Source organism: Idiotropiscis lumnitzeri, chromosome 1, assembly GCF_059441095.1.
Source record: "Idiotropiscis lumnitzeri isolate Australia: NSW breed Sydney's pygmy pipehorse chromosome 1, RoL_Ilum_1.0, whole genome shotgun sequence".
Classification (NCBI taxonomy): domain Eukaryota; kingdom Metazoa; phylum Chordata; class Actinopteri; order Syngnathiformes; family Syngnathidae; genus Idiotropiscis; species Idiotropiscis lumnitzeri.
In genome coordinates this window covers 39075456-39096594 of record NC_142391.1, presented here as the reverse complement: position 1 = coordinate 39096594, position 21139 = coordinate 39075456, and the positions used below count along the sequence as shown (strand labels likewise).

Sequence of the window (21139 nt, the reverse complement as noted above, 5' to 3'; positions counted from 1 at the left end):
TGACAAGTTCCCAAAAGACCTAATGTGTAATTTCATGTTGAAAAAATAAGCAAACAATGCTCTGCATGACCAATCATGAAGATTCAGAAGTATTTTGTGTGAACACAGACACTGCAATAGATTTGAACTAAAACAATCCAGATGTCACAAAGGCTTCCATAATTTAAGAGGTTTCACTTTGTAGTCAATGACTGCTTAAAATCTGCAGTCCACGGATATTGGCAAGAATTTCTTCCCTGGAGATGCGCTGCCAGAATTTCAGAGCAGTCACCTTGAATTTTGCCTTCACTTTTGTCATCAGTAGGTGAAACAAAAGCATTATTATGTTGCGATCAGGCCACATACATGTTCATTACATAATATACAGAGCATGAAAAAATGTGTTCGACAAAACCAAACTGAATGCTGATTCCACAGTTGCCCTAAGTTAATGACAACCAAAACAATTCTGTAATGGTTAATACAACAGGTTGTAAAAAAAATCCTCAACCAAAATGTCATTTTGGATGCTAAAATATAATTATTAGCACCCATGTACTTTCAGATCCTTAAAAAAAACAAAACTGAAAAGATAGCGTAGCACATTATTTATTGATGATGTTGAATTATAGTTGGTGTTTGACTTGGTGTTTGAATGTAATGCTTGATTAATTTCTGTCTTCTGAGAGAAGCTGGGCACAAATTTACAGTAGTTCCAAAAAAAAAAAAAAAGGAAAAATCACTGAAATTCTCCATTTTTGTTCAAAATGGTAACACGTCAAGAAATGAGTGTGGATGGTCTCTTTTCATTCTTATTCTTATGGCAGATGGTCTAATACATTTTTCAAGGACTGTACAATATATATACACTTTTGTTGGCCTTCAAAATCTTGAGTTGCTTTCAGAGTATGTTTCGGATCATGGGCCTTCCACGGTTTGAGGCGCCAGCTGATCACTTTAGTAGAATGTGTGATCTACAGCATTTAATACCTTATCATTTATGTAATCTCTGCCAGCAGCCGAATTATTAAGCAATAATTCTTTCCTGTCGCAAGTTATTCATGCCAATGTTGTAACACTGCTCCACTGTAATCAACATACACTTTGGACAATTAATGCTTCGTTCCTTCTCTACACTTTTCTCTTCCAATCATTTTGATACAAATACATTTGAGCCCCCTAAAATGTACAGAAATTCCTGGGTGTAATTGCTAAACATTACAGCAAATACCAAACTAGTGAAACCTCTTAAAATAACACTATACGCATCAGAGACAGATGCTTTATTTCAAATCCTTAATAGTAGTGTGCAAAGGCAAAAAAACCCAAAAAAAAAACAGTGTCACTCTCCAAAATATGTTATGTGCTGTTAAATGTGGCCATGTTCGACGTGGACATGAGGCTAATATTTGTGCGGCTTCTCAGTTGAACTCAGATAAGAGAAAGAAAATAAAGCACACAGTGAATGTGAGAGCTGGTCTTGAAAGCAGAGGAACATTTGTTTTGCGCCACTCACACAAGTACAAACAAACCCTTCCACCTCTCGCTTGGACGTGATTCTTCACTTATTTTCCTTCCCTCTCCTCTAAGCGGCCTGGAGTGAAAATGTAGTCTAAGGCTTGTCTCTCAGCAGCGGCCACGTTGGGGTGCCAGAGGTCCACCATGAAGACCACCCTAAGGCCGTCCTCTGGACCCCCTACAAACATAACCCAGAAAGTCATCACAAAACACGTCATTGTTGCTTTTCACTTAGCGTTAATTCTAGGTTCTATTTTTAGGTCTTCAAAATAAAAAGATGAAATTCTAAGCCCATCTTACCCTCATGGAAGGCTCTGTGGAGGAAAGAGTCATCAAAAAGAAGACAGCTGCCCTCAGACCAGCACTGCGGTTCTCCACCAACTACAAGCTCACAGGAGGGGGGCACTCGGAGACCTGCCCCAAAAAAATGAAATAAATAAAATAGCAGAATCAAATCCATGACTTTTAAAATCACCAACAATAATCACAGGTATGTACACAGTGCACTTACTGCAATTGTTATTATTATAGTGCATTGATTTTTTTGTCCAGCTTGCAGAAAATAACTTTACATTGATAATGTCAGTCATTTGGTATGCAGGTCATCTCGTCTCCGGATATTCACAACTGAGCGCAACAGCAGCTGATTTCACATTGATACTCTTCTTTGTGCCAACTCTGAATGAGGGGCCGGGCACCAACAAATGGCAGTGTGCTTATTTCTTTAGAAAACATTTGAAAATTAATACAGTGCAGTGATTCAATTGTGAAAATGTGTGAGCGGAACTTTATATTGATGCTTCAGCGAGATGTACCACAATTTGATTTCAATTGTGAAATTTAAAAAAGAAACAAGGGTGTCCGTGTGAGCTACAACTTTGAAGTTTTACGAGCTTTTGGAATTTAAAAATGCACCTCAGACAGTAAGAGAGTACTATGGATTTCCACATTGGTAACCTTGTGCACCTTGTAATACTTTGCTGCTGTTGCACACTGCGCATGTGCCTAAATTTGTTTTAGCTCGCCCGATTCACGCTCTTACCCAGGTGGCAGCGCAGGCGCACGTTTGTTGGGCCATAATGTTCCGTGATTAGAGCTCCCGGCGACAACACAGAGAAGCAGGCGTTTCCAAACACATTGTTAGCGATGAAAGTACGCAGTTGGCCCAGCACCCTCCAGGCCCGTGGACACCTTCTGACATTAAGTACCAGTGGAGTGCCTTGGTTGACCAGGTAGTAGGTCCACCATTGGCCACGAGGAGTGCTGTTGGCTTTCCATCCCGGCGGCAGAGGGGAGCCGCTACGGACCGGGGGTTGATTGTAGATGCTTTCAAACTCAGCCAGAAGGGCGGGGAAGCTCTGCTCCAGGAGTTCCACATCATGTCTTTGAATTTCCCTGGAGAAGAAAGGAGCTGACGGTAGGTCAGGGAGGAAGAAGACCTCAGGCCGCTGGATGGTTGGTCGGCTGTTAAGGTACCGGCCTTGGTCGCGAACTCCTTTGTGCACCCGACCCATACCTGACCAGGTGTAGCGCTTGGCGTATTCCTGCAGGCTGTGGTAGAGCCTCTGGTTCAGACTTTCTCCAGCGCTGGTGCATCGGAAACACTCGGACGACTGGCAGAAAGCAAAGCCATTCTGTTCCTCTAACATGGACCCGGATTTCCCTTTGCCCCTATTACGACAGTCTGAGCCAATGAAGCCACCCACCACCCCTCCAATCCTGCCAGGCCCGGTCAGGTACCTTCCCCGCAATGGACTCGAGCTATGATCCCGGCCCACCCGGTAGCAGTACCACAAGAACAGCAGCAGAACGCACACCACGGTGGCACAAGCACAGATCTCACACTCTCTCACAGACTGCATCCCTCCAGCCACTATCTCCCTCACACTCTCGAGCGACCACTCCATCAGGGCACAGCTCCACAAGCCTTAATCTCACAGCAGAGGGGAGATGCCGCTAAGAGCTAATGCCTCTTCTTCTGGATTGGGAACAGCATTAAAGCACACAAAGGCTCTGGCGTCAAGCAGCTCTTCCTGTCCCCAACTTGAAAATAATCAGTTTGCTGATTTAATCCGACACCCTCAGTCTCCAACCTTAACATTTCAGCTCTTGGCAAAAAGGGATGCTCTCTCCATGCTTGCTTTTGGGCTGGTGGTGTCCACACTGCTCCTTCTCCTGTTCTCTCACACAAATGAAGACAGATGCTGCGCCTCGGGGTTATCCACTCTCTGAAAAGCAAGGACACAAGTAGAGAAAGAGCGATTAGGACAAGGCTGCAAACTGACACCAGGGGGCTGCAATTTATCTATTCATTCATCCATCCATCCATTCATCCAACCATTTTCAATCATGAACTTCTTGCAATGCTTTCAACCTGGATGAAAATGTAGAAATTGTGCTTGGCCTAATAAGAGTCGCTTGTCCACCCTATTTGCCAGCCAATCGCAGGGCTATTCAATTTAATTGTAGGAACAAATAGAGACGTGGAACAGTGGAAGAATGATTGGTACAACCAAATGACAGTTCTGGGGGTTGGCGGTTTGAATCTGAGCACCAACCTTTGCCTTTCACCCCCCTGTGCTTAAATTGGCTTTGTCCAAGTTCTCCGGCATCCTGCCACATTCAAATAAGCTTAACTGAGGACTCTTAATCAGGGCTCACAAACTCAACTTAAATAGAAGCTGCCTGAGAGAGCCTGAGTGTGTCTTGGTTTCATCAAGCCTTCCACAAAAAGGGGCTCATGTATTAGTACAATTGATCCAGTATTCTTAATTTTGATTAATGACTTTTCAAAACATTATTGGTTTTTCAGAAGGTGAACATGATGGGTGACCCGGTCTCTCTGACCTCCCTGGCACAAAGTACTTTGCATACTCATCAGGTTGTCTAGTTGAGTCATGTTGTCAGATTTCCTGAGCAGCACAACTTTCTCTGTGCATTCAAGACATGTCAGGCTGCACCTGTTCTCAACAACAACAAAAAACATTCCATTTCCTGCTTTTCTTGAAATTGGCTGCTCTTGTCAGCAACCTATCTCTAAGATGTCTTTTGCTTCCACTTCAGAATTATGTTTCGCCTAAAACTGTCATATAACTGATCCATGGTAGCCCATAAGTGAGGAAAACAAACACACAGACAAAAAACATCCGGGGCGACAACATGACAAAAAAGGTGGGGGCCACACCAACATTCAAATCTGATGTTGAGTGTCAAATTGGGGGTTGCAAAATATCACGTGGGCCGCCCTGCTTTATATTGTCCATAGTTCTAAGTGCCAATGGTTGTTTGTATTGTATTGGCCTTGCGACTGCCTGGCAACCAGTAAAGGGTGTACCGTGTCTCTCACCCAAAGTCTTCTGGTGAATGAGGATATGGAGTGGATGAAATAAAAAGAAATGAAAAACAAAAAAACAAACCTATAATGCAACAAACACAAAAAGGTCAATCAACAAATCAGAAGTCAGAAACAGAATGTTTTCAAGCATTTCAAGATGTTGGAGCTCCAGAATGGGAAAGGAATCTAGTGACTTTTAACGTGGTTGTTGTTTGCCATTTCAGAAACAATATTGGTCTTTTTTTTTTAACCTCAAGGACCATGTAACAGGCCACCCTAGATCTTGTGCATACCCAGGAATGCTGACGAAAATGAAAACAAGTCAAAACAACCACAAGTTAGAGTTTTCAAACCACATCCCTACTATTTCTATTGTTTGGTTCTTTTGATTTTTACTGTGCCCTCAAAATATTTTGTCCAAGCCCTCCTACAATCCGTGACCACAGTGTGTTTAGCTACTTTAAACAGGAAAACACTGTGTTACAAAACAAAAATAATCTTATTGACAGATTCCAATTCCCTCCGCAATCATCTAACAGAGCACCTTTGAATGCGGTGTGACTGTTCACCAGTTCAGGGCAGCTGGGATAGGCTCCAGGATGCCCGGGACCATCGTGAGGCTTAGCGGCTTGGATAACGGATGGGTGGATGGGACTGGAGTTTCACACCATGGATGTGCACCTGTCACATTTACAGCATGTTGGAGCAACTTTGTCACTGCGGCCCAGAATTACGGAATTTCAGAGTCCCACTTTGAATAAACAACCTGTACAAAGTAGAGTGCATATATATCCAATTTATTTTTTGCATTTCCTCATTAGAGTCACACCATCCGCAAGCTCAACTGTCTTTTAGCGATGTACACCCTGAACTGATCACCAGCCAATTGCAGCGTATGCATTGACAAAAGAACCTGCAATATTTCGAGTGAACGTTTAACCTAACACAAGTTTTTGATGTAATTCAAAGTCCACACAGGAAGGCCGAAACTGATAATCGAACCACCAAACTTAGAACAGTGAGGCAGAAGCGCTCACAGACAGTCACCACAAGCTCAATGCTTGTGTGGGTGTATACTTGATTTCGAAAGATTTTTATGACTGTGTGCACCCATCTAGTATCCACACATTTTGGTCTTTGTATCCACCGGACCAAAGCATATTTCTGCTTTAACCCAAATCTCCCCCTGGGGTTTTCTTCCCTTGGTACACATGGGAACACCCCCCCCCCCCCCACACACACACACACCCACCCCCACACACACGCACAGACGCCCCCCCCCCCACACAGACGCACTCACAAATTACATTATATAAGCAGTAACAATGCCTACACACCTTTCCAATTGGGATTATGTAGGGGATACATAAAGAGATCCTCTTGGTGAGCTAAGGGCTGATTTGAAATCTGTGTAATTTGTGTTTGAAATTACAAAAAATAGTACATGATTGTGATAATATCACAATAATAAAGCAACTGCCAAAGTGCATCGCGTCAACTGTGACTACAGCTCCACCAAGATACCTCACCAAAAATGGTCGCGTTATAACATCGCCCATCTAACCCCCCCCCCCCCCCCCCCCCCGCATCCTGGGTGACAGCTTCAAGACGCCCCCGCAGCCAGCCCTCACACGCACGCGCGCGCACACACACACTGCGTTTGCGGAAGCAAGGCTGGTAGCATCAAACCACATCATGAAACGCGCAGAGCTCACAGTGCAATTACAAAGACACAAAAGATCACCACTCATACCATCACGAGCCACAACATTCACCCCAACCACTAGAGTTGACGTCAGTCTTTCTTTGTACCCGCCCCGCCCCCTGAATGTTCGACACATTGAATCGTGCATCCATACCTGCTCAACATTCATAATGTGACCACAAGTGAGTAGAAGAGGAGGCACACAGGTGTTCCCTCCTGTCCAAGCTGCGCACCACTGCAGAGCACGCAGACGGATATCACTCAACATAAAAACACATTTCTTCGAAACGCAAAATGGAAGCCCAAAACTGAAAAACACACCACTTGTTCTTGACCAAAAAAATACACCACCCTACCGACAATATGACACTCTTTGTGTCTGTTGTGGCGACCAGCCGCTGACGAGATAATTCTGTCGTAAATACTAGACATCCACCCGGAATGACAGACCAGTGTAAAGATAGCGAAATAGTAACTAACTAACTACATCCGAGTATGCGTTTCAAAATAAACTTCGCAATTCTGCCAACCGTCGCAAGTTCAAATCAATATTTTAATAACTTTAACGGATTTGAGTGAGTGTGGTTAGTGTGTTAGTGTGCCTATAGAGAGTCAAAATGTTTTTGCTACCTGTGATTATCGCCCAATGACTTTTTAAGAAGGACCTTTAGTTTGAAAGTAATGCGTTACCATATCCCCCCTCTGTTTCAGTCAAGTGACAAACTCCCTTTTCTGTGTGGCTCATGGCTAAGTGCATCGATTTGAAAACAGCTGTAAACTTCATTACCCATGATTCTTGACAATAGCGGCGGACGACAGACCACATCTTGATGTTGTCTTACTGCAGTTCACCACTTCAGTAGACTGTGAACAATTACGTGTCCCTCAGTGCTACACAGATCCACAGTGGCGCCAGTTAATTGTTCCTCTTGGTAATGTCTGGATTAAATCAGTACATCACACACAAAAAGGAAAATGATTACAGCCAGAGGCCAGTCAATAAAAATGTTTATTGTTGCATATGTATGTGTGTCCTCTGGCATGCCAGCAGAAAAAAACTTCTGTTGGAGAATCTTAGCTAGCGTGCTCTTTGAATTCATGTGACATCTTAATAATGCTGTAATTAGCTTTTACCACATAATATTCCACAACACACTTTTAAGACACTTTAGGGTGTTTTCTTCAGGAACACCGTCAGGGGCAGACCATTTTTATGAATAAGGCCGGAGGGTCGACCCCTAAAATATTTAAGTAACTATTGTTCAATCTCTGTTAAGTAGAGATTTGGTGGGCAAAATATATGAAATTTCTGTAAAAAGTGCAATCAATTTGCATGTTTGTTTGAAAAATGTCTGCCAAAATAAAAAGAATGAACACATTTTATAAGAAATGTGTAGTTTGCTTTCATGCAAAAATATGTCAGGATCTGGCCCCCAGGTTCTGATTTTGTTACCGATGATTTTTCAATGATACAACAGACAAAAATTAGGTTGACTCAGCACATTTTAAAACTTTTGCTCCCCCTCTTGTACACCAGGCAGAGGTTGGGCCTGACTGCCCTGCACAGCCCACTTTCTGGAAATTTAATGACACCCCAACTTCATAGCCACACACACAAACACACAGACGCATACATTCATATGTTTCACGTACCGTGTTTATAAATGAATAAGTCACGTTTTGAATGCAACCTGAATGTGTGGTGAGAGGATAATCAGCCATGGCCAGGTCAAAGGTGCAAGTTTATGCATGTTGTGCGCTGATGCTGGTGTTGTGCATCATTGTCTTGTCTGTGTGCATCAGTCAACTTGGGAGACGCAAGTGTCCGAAGGATTCCTTCTTCCATGCTGCAGTGGCTGCAGACACTGGGATATGTTCACAAATTGGAAGGTAAGAAGAATTTCTGTTTTGTTTGATAATGGGGCTGACTAACCAAGAATACTTAATAATGTTGGGCCACTATTCGGTCTCCCTGACTCTGAACACATACACAGAAAATGTCACATTACATCGAGATCAACACCAAGTGGCCTTTAACAGATTAAACAAATAGGGATAATTTGTACATTGGATAATTAGTTGCACATTTTTCAAAACATGGATTTTACAATTTTCAATCAATTACAGCTCCGTGTTAATTGGGTGGGTCAACAAATAGATGACCTATACGATATGGGAACTATTGCCCAAACATGTTTAGTCAATAATTTGCAATAAATTGGCCACATGAGCAAGGTGTGTGTGGCTCAAGTCTTGTGGCTTGTTTGGAAAAAGGCATGCAAGGTTATTATTATTATTATTATTATTATTATTGTTGTTTTTATCATTGGCTCTTGCAGACTGGTTTGCTGAATTTTTTTTCTGCTCGACTGGTTTGCTGAATTTTTTTTCTGTTCTCCCAACGACCAGCACACAGCACGTCTCTCATCTGACGTTTGTGTAATTGTGAGTCTGTGTGCACAGACTGTTCATGACACGTTACAAAATGTTGAACATTATTGACAAATTTGAATGGCTTTAAAAGTGAGGTGGTCAGGGGGGGGTGACAGATTCAGAGATTGGGTTTAGTCATAAACGGTTCTATAGTTTTAAACCCAGCAAATACAATTGAAAAATCAGAAACTTCGTTATGATAATTAAAAAAAAAGCAACAACAAAAAAACATTCATGTATACTAATAATGGTTAGGATGGATGATTACCTTTCAGGGACATGCTTCAAAAAGGAGGTTCAGCGGTAGATGGCGCCATTGCTGTTCTGCTCTGCACTTCTCTCTTGAACCCTCAGAGTTTGGGCCTTGGGGGAGGAGCCATTTTCACAGTGATGGACAGCACTGGTGACAAGTCACATTCACTCACGCATCGAAATTCCAATAGAGCCTAACTTAGAACCCAAAGAGCTCAAAAACAATTCTCCCTTGTCTCCTGTTTCCCAAGGAAAAGTAAAAATCATCAATTCCAGAGAGCGTGTCCCTGAGAAGTATAACAAGGAAACGTTGAAATCTTGTCCCAATCCTTCCCTGTTTGTGTCAGGTATTCCACTTTTGTTGAACACTTGCACACACTTGCACCAATGGAAGACATACTACTTTTCAGATTCTTACCTCGGTTGCTCACTGTATAATCACACATTAGGGACTACTTTGAATTCTTCTTAATGAAGTGATATCCATTCCTTTCTCTGGAGTCTAATTTTGTCTCTAGTTCCCATAAAGCAGGGATCTTCTGTAATACTTGTGAAAATTGTTTAACCCCCCCCTCTCTCTCTTTCTCTCTCTCTCTCTCTCTCTCTCTCTCTCTCTCTCTATCTCTCTCTCTCTCTATATATATATAGTTGTTTCAGCATCATACTTAATAAGATGTGCCGTTCTAGCTGATTATTGACCTGTATGCATTGTATTTCAGTTGCTCCCCATCCAGGTAGCCTGTGGATTGGAATCCCAGGAGAACTCCGTGGTTATGAAAAAGCACACAGGCTGTATGGCAAGTTGCCTTGGGCAACCCTCTTCCAACCGAGCATTCAGCTGGCTAGACAGGGGTTTCCTATTCCACAAATCCTTGGTCAAAACCTGCCTGTTAGTGATAGCAACGAGTCGCAGCCGCTGCGGTAGGGCACACACCCAACACACATTTGACAGTCAGATGTGATCCAGTACAAAAATCTTCCATCAAATTTATCCTTGCATTGATGACAGTCAAGATGAGTTTTATTTGAAATACAATATATGTTAAACATTGATCTATTATAAATATCAATTGCACTGTGCCAGTTTCGCAAAACGTCGCCGGTAAATGAATGCAGGTTTTTGGAGTGTTTCATCCCTTTCATTTAGCTTAATTAGGTGCCGAAATATTGGAAACAGTTTTCCTTCATATCAGATTATTCCGCCTAAAGTGTACATCATTTATACAGTGCCTGTATGATTCATTCTTTTTTTTATATCGTATTTATCCTCTAGTGAGCTGTTCTCAGATAAAAACGGAAACCTTCTGAAAACAGGGGATATTGTGAAATTTGAGACACTAGCCACCACATTGGAGACCATTGCAAATCTTGGAGCAGATGCTTTCTACACTGGAAAAATTGCAGAAGATTTAATCCGAGACATACAGGAGGCAGGTATTGTCAGATGAATTGTATCATAATTTGTTTTCTAAACATGTATTATGTCTGCCATAGACGATAATATCATTGCAAATGAGCAGGTCAAACACAAAAGCCGACAAGTGTCATTTAGACAAAAATACAACCACACAAACAAGCAGGCTACCTGACTTGAAATGGGGCATTTCCTCTCCCGGCAAAACCAAACAACTACGATGTCAAACTTGTCGAAAAGAAAGGATCAATCGCAAACAACTTGTGAGAAAAAAAAATGATAATGGGAAGGAAAAAAATGTGGCTCCAAATCAGGAGACTGCACTCATCATTCACGAGAAAGAGCTGCTCTAATTAACCATTTTGTTTACAACAGGCCTCACTAATCCTGGCTGCAGCAGCCAATTATGAAAATGTCCTGGTTTGAACTGAATAAATAAATAAATAAATAAATAAATAAATAAACACCAGTGGTGAGGGAAAGTTGACATGATTTTGAAACTATGACCGCGGTATACCATCAAACCGGTACCCGTAATCAAGAGCGGCGACAAGATGCGAGGGATAGCACCAACAAACTGAATAAATGGTTAGGGGCTCATTGATTCACCTGTAATTAATTTTTATTCAGAAAATATACTTCCCATTTCACAGTAATTTTAATTCTCGTGAAAATCTGGGACTTTTTCAACAAAATTATTTTCTTAGAGTTGTCTGCTTTTACATCAAGGAATTTTTTTGTAAGACCTTTTCAATAATAGCAAGAAATTCCCCCCAAATTAGCCTCCTAACTGCTGTGTTTATTTTAATTTAGACTACTCGACATAAAAATTAAAATTATTCTTCACAAAAATGTAACTGTCACCAATCCCTCCCAAATGGGAGCGGGAGCTGCCTTGATCTATTCCAAGTCTTGAATACGTGAAACTTTTTTTGTTGTTGTTGGCTCAGATAAACCATTTGTTCCTATATTTTTGCTCAGGAGGGTCGCTGACTTTGCAGGACTTGGCATCCTACAGAGCAACAGTGAGTGATGCATGGACTATTCCTCTGGAGGAATATCAGATGTATACTGCTCCACCCCCTGCAGGTGGAAACATCCTGAGTCTCGTCCTCAACATCATGAAAGGTTGCTTCTGCACACAAACCACCGGTGTATTCAAGCTAATAGGTTATGCAAAAATTCATCGTGAGTTGACCCCGAGATGAGGGAAAGCGTGAACTATCTATTTCATAGAGAAATTATGTTTGTCTGTATTTTATACGGTAAAACTTTTGACCAGTCACCTCCTACCTTAAACAGACAAGCAATACCATCAATATTGAGGCAGGAGCAACTTAAAAATGAAACTTCTGGTATTACCAGACCCATTGGACAGGAGTCTATTAATTACCTGAATAACATTCTCCAGCTATCTATCGCTGATCTGACACACTCCGGGTTTGAGCTGACATCAGGATCCGCATCACCCTTCTACCAATATACTCATTATCGCTTCTCTGGACGCGACCAAACCATTTAAGTCTGCTCTCTTTAAATTTGTCCCCCAAACATCTCACATTGGTGTCTCTTCATTTCAAATTTGATCAAATCTTGTCAGAAAATTGGATCATCGTCTTTTCTGCCGTCTCCGGATCTGCTTCCTGGTGCCTCTTCAACACCACTGTCTCTTATTCGTCTGCTTTCCAGCCCATGCCTCCACCTTTCAAAATATTCCTCCGCCTACTCCCTGATTTTACCACAGATCAAAACGTCATCAATTAAAAAAAAACGTGGTCAAAAACTCTGCAGCCACCTCTCTTTGATGGCGCTATACCTCTACAGGTACGTCATCAGGAGTAATTGCGTTTCCATTTTTCATCCTTGTTCCTGTGCCTTTGTCTCACTTCCTAATCATTGTTACTTACGGGTCCACCACAATTTCCTGTTTTACTCTTCCTTCTCTCTCATTTTCATCATTCTTCGACCCCTCAAAGTATTCTTTCTATCTATCAAGAAGATCATTGACTAATGAAATTTCGTTTCTATCTTTAATTAGCCTAAGCTGCTGCACAATCGTTCCACCTCTATCTGTCTGTCTAGTGAACCTGTAAAGATATTTCTCTTCTTCTTTACTGCCCAACCTGGCATACCTGCCTCTTTTTTGGCCTTTGCCACTTCCACCTTTCCCTTACGTCACATATGCTTCTGTTTTATTCTTGTCTTCTCAGTGTCCAACTTCTTCTTAGCTAACCTTGCTCATTGAATGGTTTCCTGTACTTTCACTTTCCAAGTTTTCGACCTGCCTGTCTCTCAGGCCACGTTATCTATATCAATCCTCATGCACCAAGAGATTGTCTCACCTCTTCTTGAAAAACGATGTGACACTCTTCCTTTCTCAGCTTCCACTACATGCTTCTCTGTTCTGTTTGACTTCTTAATCTTCCTCACCCCCAACAGAGTTTTCTTATACACCACCATTGTATGCTGTGTCGCTGTACACTGAATAGAATGACAATAAAGGGCATTCTGATTCTGATACACCCTCACCGACCACTACCTTACAGTCAGTAATCTCCTTTAGATGACATCATCTAAACAAGATGTCATGCAATTACGGCTTCGACCTCCGCTCTTGTAGGTCATCCCATTTTCCTGCCTCTTCTGAAGAACAGAACTATTTCATCTAGCTCCTTCCAGAATTTTTCTTTTTCTTCTCTAGTTCACACCCTACCTGTGGGGCATAACCACTCAATTTAAAATGTCAGCCTCATCACTCCATCTGTCCCTCTTTTCACCTCCAGGGCATTCTGAACTAACAATTCCTTTAATATAAGCCATTTCTTCCATCTACACCTTGTTAAAACAGTTCCACTTTAAAGTTACATCAGAATCATCTTTATTGGTCAAGTATGTAAAATACATGAAGAACAAATAAAACAGTTGAGCAGATGATACAGATAATTGTTGGACCATTTAAAATATCTAGTAGTGCAGTAATTGATACAACTTTAGATGTGATGCAGAAAGTTCTTGAGTGCTTTAAAGTAGTAGTATGATGGCATGGCTCAGTGGTAGAGTGGTCCTCTCCCAACCCAGAGGTTGTTGGCTTGATCCTTGGCCCCCGTGACCATCTTGCAGTGTCCTTGAGCAAGATACTGAAACCCCAGTTGTTCCTCATGCTGGGTCATCAGTAGGTGAATGAGGAAATAGTGTTAAGCGTTATCAGTATCTTGATGAAAAACCCCTTTACAATTTAGTGCTGTGTAATATTGATCAATGACAGTTGTACAAATGTAGCACCCTTGCTACCACTCTATGTGTAGCGCGCTGAAAGTAGAGTAGTATTGCCCTTGACATAATCGCTGATGTCTTTTGGTTGTGACCGTGCGCGAGCTTTACCTCAAAATAAGAGTACTAAGATTTGACTGAACTAATTCATTTTAACTGTTCTGGAACTGAATGATCACAATTTTCTAGGAGAAGTCAACTCAGGTTGAGATGAAGAATGTGTTGAACCGGCTTACTGGAACACTGAAAACTTTGAAATCACATACAGATTAATGCATGCAGTGCACCCTACAGTATGCATGCCAGTCGAAGGCTTTATGCACAATGACAGTTGAAACTGGACTGAATAGATTTGTGATGAGACACTTTATTTTTTCATTTTTTTCTACAGGATATGACCTGAGTCCTGCATCCCTGAGAGGTGAACAAAAAACATTGTTTTATCACCGCTTCATTGAAGCTCTCAAGTTTGCTAATGGATTAAAGAAACATAACCGCGATCTTGAATTCAGTTCAGAAGTAAGTTGATACCTGAAACCTTTTACAATATGCCAAGAAATAGTCTTTATTGCTGTAAAATCCATAATACACATTTCTCCCCCCCGAAAATCAATCGCTGATCATTGATGCAGTGCGTCCTCAAGGGACAAGCATGTGAAGCACGTGAAGCATTTTCAGCGCTGAGTGTAGCTGGCAGTAATTTTTAAGTTGTTGTCAAGTCTTATGTTCAGTGCATGATTTGACATGTGCTTTCAATCAATGATGTACTGCTTCTGAGGTTTCCGCATTCGAGGCTTTGTGTGACTCAATGATCATCAAATTGGGGGGGGGGGGGGGGGGTTATTTTACATCAGTGTGAATATGACACAAAAAGACCTGGGCTCTTCAATATTGTTGCTTGAAGGCCGTTGTCCTGCCTGTTTTCCATCTCTCCCTGCCGCAACACTCTTGATTCAAATGATCAGATAACCAGCAAGGTCTGCAGAAGCTAGATAACGATCCTGAAGAAGCTTGATAAGGATCCTGATCATTTGAATCAGGTGTGTAGCAGCAGGCAGAGATGGAAAACAGGCATGACAGCAGCCAGGAACAGGATTGAAGACCCCTGGCCTCGACAGTACAGAGGCACTGCAGCAACAATCTCTCATGCTGTGCATCACGCCGCCAATGTGGTAAGAAAGCCAACTTAAAAATAAACCATACGCAACCAAATTATATACGGACATCAATGCACGGGTAAGCGTTTATTCTTACGTTGTTCTCAACGTAACGGCTGAGTTCACACATTTTCCAGACCCTGAGGGACTCCTGTTACAAACTGTTGCTTCTTGCTATAGACTTTAACGGCACAATGGCGTCTTGTGCAACATTCAATCGCTGATTAAAGGTGCTAAACAACAATTTAATGACGCTGACACTAAGAGAGAGAGAGAAAGTGGCTCAGTGAAAAATATAGGTTTGATCAAAAACTAATGAAAAAAACTCTCCAGTGCTGAGATGAAGCCTCACAAAGGCCGCCAAATAACAGTGAAGGCCAACGGAGGGCAGACAAAAGAACACGGAGAGCCTCAGGTTTCACCTTTTCAAGTTTGGTTCTCGTGACACATGCACAACGGTGTCTATCTTACAGCTGACAAAGAAATTCACAGAAGACAGCTTCGCCGATTCCATCCGGAGTTTAATCAACGACAAAATGTCACATGAGCCGCACTATTACAACATGACGCCATATCTGGACAGCATGGGCACCACACACGTGTCAGTGCTGGCCCAGGACGGATCTGCTGTATCTGTCACCAGCAGCATCAACCACATGTCAGTATTATTGAGGAAAGGTCACGTGTTGTGTCTCCACTCTTTACCTGAACGGTTACTTTATTCATTTTCTTTACAGATTTGGCTCAAGAGTCTTATCTCCAAGAACCGGAGTCATTCTCAACAGTCATCTGTGTGACTTCTGTGGAAGAGTTGACAGATTATTTGCAGGTAGGCCCAAGTGGATTTGTTTAGTGCCCAACCAGTGATGGTGACAATGTGACTGTCAATGGTTGTGTGTGGGGATGATCCGATCACAGTTTTTTGCACCTGAGTCCAAGTCTGAGTCACCTGATTTTGAGGATCTGCCGATACCGAGTCCGGATTTGATACCTCGGCAACGTGTTAAGGAAGAAAAGAGTGCATCCACATTGCCTTAATTAGCCATTCATTATCTGAGCCGCTTCTCCTCGCGAGGGTCACAAGTGTGCTGGAGCCTATCCCAGTTGACTTTGGGCAGTTAGCGGGGTACTGCCTGAAATGGTTGCCAGACAATCGCACAGCACACAAAGACGAACAAATGTCCGTGCTCAGAAACAATTCAGGGTGTCCAATCAACCTACCATGCATCTTGCTGGATGTGGGAGGAAAACCGGCACAGGCACGGGGAGAACATGCAAACTCCACACAGGAAGGCCAGAGCTGGAATCGAATCCTGCACCTCCGCACTGTGAGGCCATCGTGCTAACCCGTCGTCCACCTTGCAGCCCTTGCCTTAATTAAAAAAAATCTCTCTCTCTCTCTCTCTTTCTCTAACATCACTTGTTCAGGTAGCATACTTGATTAGTTGTGTCAAATGCAACTTGATCATTTCCACCATGCAAAATGCTTAATTCACACACTTTGCAAGTTCCACTTTCTTCGGTTTCCACATTTAAATATTTCCTGACTGCAGGCAGCGACCAGAACGGCTGAGTTGCAATGTTACGCATTATTAAACGTCGATATAATTTTTATCTTTTGGCAATATGTGTGTACCTGTGGATCATTTTTGTTGCTTTATAGCCCTTAAAAATGAAAAAACATATATATATATTGCATTGCTTTTGATACAAATGCTGTAGCTGAGACATGTCAGTGCCCTAAACGGTGAGCAATAATATAATTGCTGATGTGATAGAACATATATTTTTTCAGATTGTAATAAAAAGTAAATAAAAATTGATGGTAGGGTTGCGAAGTATGGTCGCTATACAAAAAAGAAAAAAGGAAAATAAAACTTTGGCATCTTGCCACAAGTGGATTGTCAATGAGGCCAAGAAATATACATTGAAAGCAAAAGGAAAGGTGTGGTTCTATACAAACAGAAAAAAATATATAAACACTTTTCCATTATTTCCATTCCGTCAATAGTCATCCAGTGACATCCATTTATCTTTTTGCCATTTGACAGAGACTTTAATTATCACTGTGCACAGCTACTCGGTTGAGCAGCTGTGATTCAGAAGATTCAAAAGAGGCCTGCTGATGGCATTTTCAACCATTTTTCTCCACGTATTTTCATATTGATGAGGTTGAATAGTGACTATCTCGGCTTTTGCTGTGTTTGCAGGGGAGCAGCCTCCTTCATCCATGGCTCCTACTGTGCTCAAGTCTAAGTCAACAGTTCTGGTTATTGGATCAGCTGGTAGCAGTATGATCACCGCTGGAATGAGCTCAGTGTGTGCCCATGCTAAGTGTCATTAAAGGGTCCATATCATGCTGTTTGAATCTTTCCAAAGTTCAATATAGGTATACTGTCTATATGTTTATATATTGTTGTTTAGTCTGTAGGGGCGATATGGGGATGGCTCCTCAATTTTCGACGTGTATGATTGAGAATCCGCTCGTTTTCTTGGATTGGGAGGGGCTGGTGTTTTGTGAGCACTAATTAGCAGTAATTCCACGTGATGGGTGAAAAAAATGGGAGGAAAACACCACTTTAGGGGTGTTTCTGGGAAGAAATTTAACATGGCGAAAAGTTTATTTGCCTGGTATGGACCCTTTAAGATTGCAAGAATTGTTGCGATCACTGTTTTCAGAACCTGTTTTCTATTCACAAGTGTATCATCTGGCAGACGCATAATTTTATTTCCCTTTCAGGCAATCATGAACAAAATTTGGTTTGGAAAGAGCCTTAAGGAGGCGATTGGCACCCCAGTTCTTTTTGTTGACTCTGGAAATTCAGTGCAGTTTGAATTAAACTTTGATAAGGTAATGAACTGACAGTACGCTTTTGGGCAAAATCTATGTTGCAACCCATCCAAATCTTTTTGCATTGTCTTTCAGGATGTTATCGAAGATCTCAAAGCTCTGGGACAAAAACACAAACCAGCCAAAAAGATTTTCACTGTGATCAATGCTGTGGAGAAGGAGGATGGATGTATCAGTGCAGTGTCTGATTCAAGGAAACTGGGGGAACCAGCTGGTTACTGATGCTATGCATCAGTCAACATGAATATGGATGCAGAGTTGTGGAGCTAATTTATTGCAACCTACCGTTGAACGCAATCTTGTTGTGTGTCAGCACATCAAAACAAAGACAAAATGTGTATGTAGTACATTTAATCTTGAAGAAGAAGGAAACGAAGATTCTAATAATTTGGATGGGAATAACATACACTGTTCAGTTGCGTGCAATGTTTGTACGTAATGAGCAGATATTATCCATTTAACCCTTGATTGTTTGTGAGAATTTTCAAATACTCTTTTTAAGTCGCATAAAATAAATTGTTACAACGGACACATAAATATATTTCAGCCGCAATTAACATATTTTTTTTGTCAAATTTAAATAAAAGCTAAATGAAATTACACTGTTTATACTCTTTATTGACTTATTTGAATTTTAATATATGGTTAAAAATCAAGCTTTAATTGTGCAATTGCAGATTTTGCACAAGGAGTCCACTTGAACGGTATTTTACTGGATGTTAGTTGAGTCAGGGAGAGCGCTTTCTGACTATAATTCCAGATAAATGGACAGTAGGAAATGATGAAACCCAAGAATCTCTGCAATCGTTTCCTAGGCGCGGGAGTTGGCCATTGGACGACCATCTGTGTCTTAGCGGGATCACCTTCTGCATGTTTTGACGATGTTCCCGCTCGTTCTGAGAGAAGATCAGTATCTCGTCCAAACAATACAAGACACATTGAGCACGTCTCTTAACACATCATTAATAACACATTGTAAATTGTTCAGGTGGTACGGTGGAGGACTGGTTAGCATGATGACCAAACAGTTCAGGTGCAGGGTTCAGTTCCGGCTCCGGCCTTCCCGTGTGGAGTTTGCATGTTCTCCCCGTGCCTGTGTGGGTTTTATCCGGTCCTCTAATTCCTCACATGTTGCAAAGACATGCATGGTCGGTTGGTGAACACTCTAAATTGTCCCTAGGTATGAGCGTAAGCGCGAATGGTTGTCTTTGTGTGCCCTGTGATTGGCTGGCAATCGGTTGCACCGGTGTAAACGCGCCTAATGCCCGAAGACAGCTGGGAGAGGCACCAGCACCACTGCGACCCTTGTGAGAATAAGTGGCTTTGAAAATGGATGGATGGATGTAAGATGGCCGAAAGGCGTTACCAGATATTCGAGTGTGTCGGGTGTCTTGAATGAGGTCTTCCACTCATCTCCTTCCCTTCTTCTGACTAGATTATACGCACTACAGAGATCGAGCTTTGTAAAAATGGTCACAGACTCTAAAGGTGAAAATGCAGAACATTGGACGTGGGTATTTATTCTTAATAGTTTTATCGTTAAGGTTTCTATATATCTATACAAGGTTGCAAAGTGTTGTCTTTCTTGGTTATAAAGATGAAACCTGCTTCCACGGGTACTTAGATGGGCGAATCAAACCAGCCGCCAAAGAGTCAGAAATATATTTGCGCAATGCTGCCTGTTCAGACTAAGATACCTTGTATAGCCTGGAACTGGAAGTGGAGCGTTAGGAACGAGCTCTATAGGACAATCGTAGAGACTGTGAGGTGGTAGGAACTGAGCCCGGTCCTGGCTGAATACTTTATCTAAATCGTGGCATTCCTCCGGTACTTTGAATAGACAAATGGCTTCTGAAAGCGTAAGGCTCTGCGATGAGTCCTGTCTCTGCTGATTTAAGACAATGAGCATGGCAAGAGGGGCTCCAATTCTCTAGCTCTGATTTGTCCCCATTGAGATTGTGTTGCTTTAGCTATGGTAAACCTAGTATGATTGGGGCAGCTCCAGAGGGAATTATGAGGAAGCTACGCTGCTCCACATGCTTACCCGACGGCGTTAACCCGAGTGAACCTGTAATGTGTGTTACCTCTGCCAGGAGAAGCCAATCAAGATCTAATATCCGAGTCACATTGCTCAATGATTCAACAGCACAGCCGAAGGCGTCCAAAACACGGGGGTTCCCAAAACATCATCATCGGCACCAGAATCCACAAACGCCAACATTTAGATCCTCTTCCCATATCCGGACAACTCTCCTGATAGTTTGAGTCTTTTGAAGGACTTGGAATTGGCATTAGTATGTCGCAGTTCCACATTCTCCACGCCATATACTCACATTGTTCCCCTGGATGGGACCTTGATGCAGCGCCATCAGTCTGACGGTGTCCCAGCAGCGGTGACCAACTGGCAAGCAACTGACTGTGATTCAATGTTGCGTGCTTCTTTGATGGGCTGTGTCGGAAATTTGACTTTAGCCAAACCTAAACTTGTTGGTTCTTTTATCTCGGACAGACAGACTGGCTGAGATAAATGAACCATCCAGTTTAATTACAAATAAGAGACAGAATGAACTTTATTCGGTTTTTAGCCAAACCTAAATTGATCTGTTGTTATTTGAAGTTGTATTATTGCTATCTGCAATATATGTAATTAACAATAATTTTTTTGGGCCAGTTTGGCCATCTTATATCTGTGACTAACACAAATTCCTGCAGCAGAGTCAGGATCCACACTTAGCTTGCAATAAAGGTTAGCAATGACACGCCATTGAAGTTGGACTTTTTGCACCATTACAACTGAACTACCGGTAGTAATCATATCTTCTTCTCCATGAAACACACGTTAATGCTCCGAGATGTGCCTTGTAGATCATGATGGGAAAATGAAGTGTCAGATTTGAGTCATAAACCAACCATCCATTATCTGAACCGCTTCTCCTCACAAGGAACGGGTGCTGGAGCCAGCTGTCTTCAGGACGTAGGTAGGGGACACCCTGAACTGGTTGCCAGCCAATGCAGAGCAGACATAGACGAACAACCATTCACACTCACAATCACACACAAGGGCAATGCAGAGTGTCCGATCAACCTACCATGCATGTCTTTGGAATGTGGGAGGAAACCGGAGCACCCGGAAAAAACGCATCCAGGTACGGGGAGAACATGCAAACTCCACACATTAAGGCCGGAGCCAGAATCGTCCACCATGCCTCCGCTTCATAAACCAGCT

The 21139-nt window shown here is 42.2% G+C and overlaps 2 protein-coding genes across 6 annotated transcripts; one reads left to right on the top strand and one right to left on the bottom strand.

Moving 5' to 3' along the window:
• Positions 1–1247: 1247 nt before the first annotated feature.
• asphd2 (aspartate beta-hydroxylase domain containing 2) lies at positions 1248–7002 on the bottom strand. 4 transcript variants are annotated; one of them, XM_088300167.1, is made up of 5 exons: positions 6858–6975; positions 6691–6771; positions 2540–3725; positions 1798–1911; positions 1248–1675 (listed from the first exon to the last, which is right to left on the bottom strand). In XM_088300167.1, exons 3-5 carry the CDS (start codon positions 3402–3404, stop codon positions 1545–1547), a joined length of 1110 nt encoding a protein of 369 aa, XP_088156293.1. In that variant the 5' UTR covers positions 3405–3725; positions 6691–6771; positions 6858–6975; the 3' UTR covers positions 1248–1544. The 4 variants fall into 4 exon arrangements, with proteins under 4 accessions (XP_088156293.1, XP_088156303.1, XP_088156284.1 ...); XM_088300177.1 differs by having other exon boundaries at positions 6893–6974; XM_088300158.1 differs by lacking the exon at positions 6691–6771 and having other exon boundaries at positions 6893–7002.
• A 1254-nt stretch (positions 7003–8256) lies between these two features.
• Positions 8257–18135, top strand: ggt5a (gamma-glutamyltransferase 5a). Of its 2 annotated transcripts, none has more exons than XM_088306461.1 (12): positions 8257–8426; positions 9245–9372; positions 9473–9568; positions 9956–10142; positions 10495–10655; positions 11617–11763; positions 14297–14424; positions 15536–15720; positions 15800–15891; positions 17273–17379; positions 17803–17913; positions 17989–18135. In XM_088306461.1, the coding sequence occupies exons 1-12, from the start codon at positions 8257–8259 to the stop codon at positions 18133–18135; spliced, it is 1659 nt and encodes a 552-aa protein (XP_088162587.1). The 2 variants fall into 2 exon arrangements, with proteins under 2 accessions (XP_088162587.1, XP_088162578.1); XM_088306452.1 differs by having other exon boundaries at positions 9941–10142.
• The last annotated feature ends 3004 nt before the right edge of the window (positions 18136–21139 follow it).

Excerpts from the sequence above, each read along its gene's own strand:
- asphd2 (XM_088300158.1), bottom strand. The coding sequence starts at position 3,404 with ATGGAGTGGTCGCTCGAGAGTGTGAGGGAGATAGTGGCTGGAGGGATG. Across the intron at positions 1,912-2,539 it reads GCGCCTGCGCTGCCACCTGG|GTCTCCGAGTGCCCCCCTCC; the intron begins GTAAGAGCGTGA and ends TTTTTGGGGCAG. Across the intron at positions 1,676-1,797 it reads CCACAGAGCCTTCCATGAGG|GGGGTCCAGAGGACGGCCTT; the intron begins GTAAGATGGGCT and ends TTATGTTTGTAG.
- ggt5a (XM_088306452.1), top strand. The coding sequence starts at position 8,257 with ATGGCCAGGTCAAAGGTGCAAGTTTATGCATGTTGTGCGCTGATGCTG. Across the intron at positions 9,569-9,940 it reads TCCTTCCCTGTTTGTGTCAG|TTGCTCCCCATCCAGGTAGC; the intron begins GTATTCCACTTT and ends ATTGTATTTCAG. Across the intron at positions 15,892-17,272 it reads AGTTGACAGATTATTTGCAG|GGGAGCAGCCTCCTTCATCC; the intron begins GTAGGCCCAAGT and ends CTGTGTTTGCAG.